The following is a 5,968-nucleotide window of genomic DNA, read 5'->3' on the forward strand; positions in this document are numbered from 1 at the left end:
TGGCCGGCCCGCATTAGTCGAGTTCGTGGCCATCACCTCCATCCGTCATCTTTGCATGAAGTTCCCATGCGACAATGGAGGGGTGGGACTGTCCGGGGAGACCAGAAGAGCGCCCGAAAGTGCTACCACGTGTCGGCCCGGCCAATATATATGGTCCGGGAAGAACCCGTTGAGGACTTCGTCGACCCGATTCCTTCCCCGCCAGCTGGGAGGGTCGTCTGGGAGGAAGATGACCTGGACCCAAAGATAGGGGACGACCGCATCCTGGAACCAATGGACGATATAGAGGAGGTATGTATCGATGACACCGATCCAACCCGGATCATCCAAGTCGAAAAAAGTCTGCCGGCGGATGTTCGGGCCGTCGTCATCGCCCAAGTTAAGGAAAACCAGGATATCCTGGAATGGTCTCACTCAGACATGATTGGGATCGACCGCAACATCATCTGCCACGCGTTAAGTATTGACCCAAACGCGATCCCGGTCCGCCAGAAACGCAGGCCTTTGGGGACGGAGAAGGTCGAGGCCCTTAAGCTGGAAGTTGAGAAGCTGTCTTCTATCAACTTCATACGCGAGGCTGTGTACCCCGTGTGGCTGGCCAATCCCGTCTTAGTGCCGAAACCAAACGGGAGATGGAGAACGTGCATCGACTTCATGGATCTCAACAAAGCCTATCCGAAGGACTGTTTCCCGCTGCCCCGGATCGACCAAATGGTGGATGCTACGTCCGGGTACGAGACCTTGAGCTTCATGGATGCTTATTCTAGCTACAATTAGATCTCTATGCATGTGGCAGATCAGGAGCACACCAGTTTCCAGACCGATAAGGGGATATACTGCTACATAGTCATGCCTTTCGGATTGAAAAACGCCGGGGTACCAAAGGCTTGTCAATCGGATGTTCCGGGCCCAGCTAGGGCAAAACGTGGAAGTCTACATCGATGACATGCTGGTCAAGTCCAAGACTTCCGGGAAGCATGCGGACGATCTGGTCGAAGCTTTCGCAGTCATTCGGAAGTACGGGACGAAGCTGAATCCCAAAAAGTGCACTTTCGACGTGGCCTCCGAGAAGTTCCTGGGCTTCATAGTGAGTTTCCGGGGAATAGAGGCCAATCCAGATAAGATCAAGGCGCTGGTTGATATGGCCTCCCCCCGGAAGCATAAGGACGTATAAAGCCTGACAGGGCGGATAGCCGCCTTGAGCCGTTTCGTTTCCAAAGCCACGAACAAGTGCATCCCGTTCTTCAATGCTCGAGTGACCATCGGCCTTATGGTGTGCTAACAATGCTTCAAGATCGAAAATGGACAGGTTCTTTGGTTAAATTTACTGGTTTTGTGGATAGAATAGTCAAGGAATTCTATGCCAATCTTACTAATGAAATTATTGAACCTAAATTTCCTTTGTATTGTAAAGTGTTTGTTAGGGGCCATTGGTTCTCTTTTTCTCCACAAGATATTGCACATGCTTTGCATCTTCCTCTTAATGTTGAGGATGATGATGACCCTGCCTCTCTCGACAAGGATGCGATTATCACTGAATTAGTAGGGCAAAAAATGGTATGGCCATCTAATACAGTCATCTCGGTCACTAATCTCACCTACACTTATGTTGTTCTCCATAAGTTTGCCACAACGAATTGGAAACCAACTTCTCACACAGAAACTTTCTCCTTTGACATGGCCTCTTTTTTGTACAAAGTGGGGACCAGAATTGGTATAAAATTGGCTATGTTCATCCATGATCAAATCATTGGATTTCGAAAAGGTAATAGGAGAAACTTGAATCTTCCTTTTCCTCAAGTTATTTATAAAGTTTTGAGTATGCAGAAAAAAGATCTCCAGCGTGATCAAGAAGACTTGGTGGCTCCCACTACTGTTGTTTCCTACAAGGCCTCTGCTCCACCTACTGAAGCCACTGATGCTCCATCAACCAAGAAAGTCAAGCCCCAATCTCTGAAGTTTGCCTCGGATGACATTCCTCGTGCATCCTCCTCTGTTCCCACAGATTCAGGACTTGTTGCTACAGAACTAGCTGCTATTCGAGCCTCTATTGATTCTTTGGCTGCTCGAGTGATGTCGATTGAAGGACTGCAACGTTCTGTGTTGGATGCTGTTCAAACTCTGTCCAAGGATCCAGTCATTTAGTTTTACTTATTTTTATGTCTTTTGTCCTAAGAACATTGATACTTTATTTTGTTTTTGTTTTATGGTTCTTTGGCTTCTTTGAAAGACACAAAGGGGGAGAATAGATACTTCCAAAAACCTGCTTTATTTGTTATTTTTGTTTAAACTCTGGACCTTCTTATTTTGAGGGGGAGTTAAGTCTAGTTTCTTTATATGTTTGTTATAAGTTAATGCATGTTTACAAGGGGAGTTTTTTCTCTTTAATTGTAATTAACATTTGTGTTGCAGGTTTTTGAATTAATTTTGTCTATCAAATTGCCAAAGGGGGAGATTGTAAAATCCTTTATTGGCATATTTGACAAAATTGACAAAATTAATTAAAGAATATTTTTCGAAATGGGTAGTTTCCTGTTTTGTTGAGAAATGTTTTCTAAATCAGATTATTCTATATACGTTAATAAAATAAATATATAATTTCCTATAAAAGAATATCTTTTCTTGAATTTTGTTTATGGAAATTATTGGTATTTATTTTTTGGTTTGATTTGTTTGTCCAGAAACTATGTACATCTTGCAGAGATAATGTATATATTTTTTCCTTATTTATTTAAGGAAACTGAGTTTAAAAACTGTCCAGATTCAATGAATCTGTTTGAACGAATTGTCAGTCTGTTTGAACAGATTCTGACTTTCCTGTTTGAGAAGATTTTTCATTTATTGGCTGATTGGTTTCTGATTTGTTTTCCACGGCCTAAAGGGATTCTAAAGAGTATATAATCATCCTTAGGTCGTTGGTTTTTTATCATCTCTCTTGGTGTATTATTTTCCAAATATTTTCAAGTTTTAGAGAGACTTTTTATTATATGAAGAACTTGCGTCCAGCAAGTTCTTGGTGATTTATTACACTGTACTTCTGTATTATTTTCTTTGTGCTAATTGTGCAGGTAGAACACACTTGGACATTGTTCATCAAACTTCGGGAGAAGTCTTGTTCGTGAGTCACTTTTCGGGAGGAAAAGTGCAAGTGTTATGATTTGAAGGGAGTTCAAGATCTTAGCACTTCAGAAATTTGATTAGGAGTTTAGATTACAATAGTTGCGACAAATTTAAGAGGGAGTCTTTATTTGTATAAGTCAATTTGGTTTTGTAATCGTTTAGATATTCTTCTAATAAATTTTATTCTCTGGGCGTGGCCCCGTGGACTAGTAGCAATCTGCAAGATTGCTGATAACACGTATAATTTCGTGCGTTCTTTACCTTATGTTCGTTTTTATCTTCTGGTGATAAACTGTTTAAACATATATGGTTTCTGTTCAAATAGTCTCTGTGTCTGTTTAAACATTTCTGTAATAGTTCAGCAATTAATTATTTAAATTGAATAATTAAGTTGGTAATCATAAAAAACAGAATTTCAAATTTTATTGTTTATCTTAGTGTTTCCTAAGGATCCTCGATCACAATATATTAGTGTGTTTATAATACACAGTAATATTAGTATCCTGATTGGTGGTGTCCACCAGGTTCTAGTAGTCATTTGTCTAGTAGAAGAACAAATCGTATCCTGATTGGTGGTGTCCACCAAGTTCTAGTAGTCATTTGTCTAGGAGAAGAACAAATCATTGGAGTAGTATAGGGCTAGAAGGAAAGAGAAAGAGATTGATTGGTGTCCAACCCAATTTTTTTTCTTTCTTCTCTAAACTAGATCAGTCTCTGGAAGCCCATTTAATCAATTAATCATACTTAAAATTTTGTAAAACATAGGAATAAAGTAGAGCACATGTACGAATAATTTTTTATTTTATTTGATTTTATGATAACTATTTTTGATAACTAGCTACTATATCATGAATGTTTTGTGGTTAGTTTGTGTTCTAAAACTATTTGGGACTCTTTCACTAAGGAGACAAATATGACACTTTTCCATTTTATTTTAATAATTCACTTTACAAAGTTCCAACACTTATGATGCAATATTTGTTTATTATTAAAGAATAGAGTTCTCAATTATGCTTTGGTGGAAGAATAAATTAGTAGTAGAATTTATAATAATACTAATAATAATATATTGTAAGGTTTGCATAGATTGCGAAATGGTGTATATATGTTACTTAGAATCTGAATCAGATTAAATTGAGAAAGTCTAAAGGATAGTTGGATGTTTCGTGAGAACATGACAAGATCATAAACCAAATTTTAACATACTAATTTAACAAAAGTATTCAGAAGAAACTGATTTAGCTATATTGTTTTTGGTCAACAATGTTTCAAAATATTGCAAAAGTATTCAAAATATTGCAAACTTTTTCACTTGTGTCCCTATAAAATTAACACCATGTTAATAAATATGTATTTTTCTTTAAGTACCAACAAAAAAGTTATCTTAAAATTCGAAAAGTCTATTTGTTGTTCGTGTTTTCAACCAGATGACATGTGGCGTTTATTTGAAGAGTAATTAGGCTCCTCAAGTGTTAGTAAGGCTTCATACTATAATCTGCCGGATGCGAATGTCTCCAAGTGAGGCTACGCCCCGAGGTCTGTCCTCGAAGGTGCGGATGTCTCCAGGCGAGGCCACGTCCCGTGACCCATCTCCAAGGTGTAAATGTCTCCCAACGAGTTCATGCCCTGAGGACCTCAGGCAGTCCTCGCTCTCTTCATTGGCCAATCTCCCAGAACTAGGATTCTCGTCCTCGGACCTGGAGTAGCTGCCAGGTGTCAGTCGCCGCAGCTATGGCCCACCAAATCATCTGACAACTTTTAGTGATCATTGATTAGTGGTGTCGAGTTTGTATCATCGACAATCGACATTTCCCACAATGCCGCCTGACATAGACGAACGTGCGTCGTATCCTGACAAGGTCAGATACATATATTCTCCATGAAGTTGGTGGGCAACTTTCTGCATATGGGCCATGTACAATCCGCCTGAGCTCATGGTCTTTGTTAGTATTTCTATATGTAGTTAATTAGCAGTTCACCCCAATTAATGGAGGAATGCTGTATTAAATGTTCATTAAGAACATTAATAACTCATGCCTCTATAAATAGGGCTGGGGTATCTCCTTTGTAAATGGTTCAGAATTTTGGCTAGAAAAAACATTGTAAACTCATAGCAATATATACGCTGCCTAAAACTCCATTGAACCTTGCTAAAACAAACTTCTAACTTACCAATATCAAATAGTCGTGGACTAAGGCTCTTTTATAGCCCGAACTACGTAAAATCTCCATGTCATTTTCTTCTAATTTCTGTCAAGTTCTTAGATTAGGTTGATAGCGAAAAAGTCAGTCAACACTATTAATATAGTGAAACGCTAGCCAAGATTTCCAAAACAAAGGGAACCCTTACTCATGCCTTAAACTTTCAAGACATATACGTGTTTTTCAAAGGACCACCAAGTACCATTAAAGTCTTAAATTGTCTACAAGGGAGACCTTTAATAGTAGAGATATATTGTGAAAGAATCAAGTGTACCTTGCGAATGAAGAGTAAGTCATCTTATTTGTTGAATAATTTTTTCACTATTTGTTCGTTTGATATTCAATATGTAAGAGTGTCTATTTTTCATACTTTTGCGTATGATGTATAATTAATTTCTTTTTTTAATGAATTTGTTTCATTATTTCAAAATAATAATGAAAATATACATATTGATCGTATATGGGTCTTTTTGTTAGGGCTGAGAAAGTTCATTGAAAGGAAATTTCGAAACGAAGAAGCAGCATTAAGAAGAAAAGGAAGAGCACAAGCATTAATGATATCTTTTTGATCGACAATGGCATAATCGTCTGGTATTTGTGCTGCAAATATATTAAATAATTTTTTTTATTTTAACTGTTTGTTAGG

General features: G+C 38.4%; 1 protein-coding gene across 1 annotated transcript; it reads left to right on the forward strand.

Moving 5' to 3' along the window:
• Nucleotides 1–1,284: 1,284 nt before the first annotated feature.
• Nucleotides 1,285–2,145, forward strand: LOC133800405 (uncharacterized). The gene has a single exon (XM_062238362.1). It carries the CDS (start codon nt 1,285–1,287, stop codon nt 2,143–2,145), a length of 861 nt encoding a protein of 286 aa, XP_062094346.1.
• Nucleotides 2,146–5,968: the final 3,823 nt, after the last annotated feature.

This window comes from Humulus lupulus, chromosome 9 (assembly GCF_963169125.1).
Source record: "Humulus lupulus chromosome 9, drHumLupu1.1, whole genome shotgun sequence".
In the NCBI taxonomy this organism is placed as follows: domain Eukaryota; kingdom Viridiplantae; phylum Streptophyta; class Magnoliopsida; order Rosales; family Cannabaceae; genus Humulus; species Humulus lupulus.

Excerpts from the sequence above, each read along its gene's own strand:
- LOC133800405 (XM_062238362.1), top strand. The coding sequence starts at position 1,285 with ATGCTTCAAGATCGAAAATGGACAGGTTCTTTGGTTAAATTTACTGGT.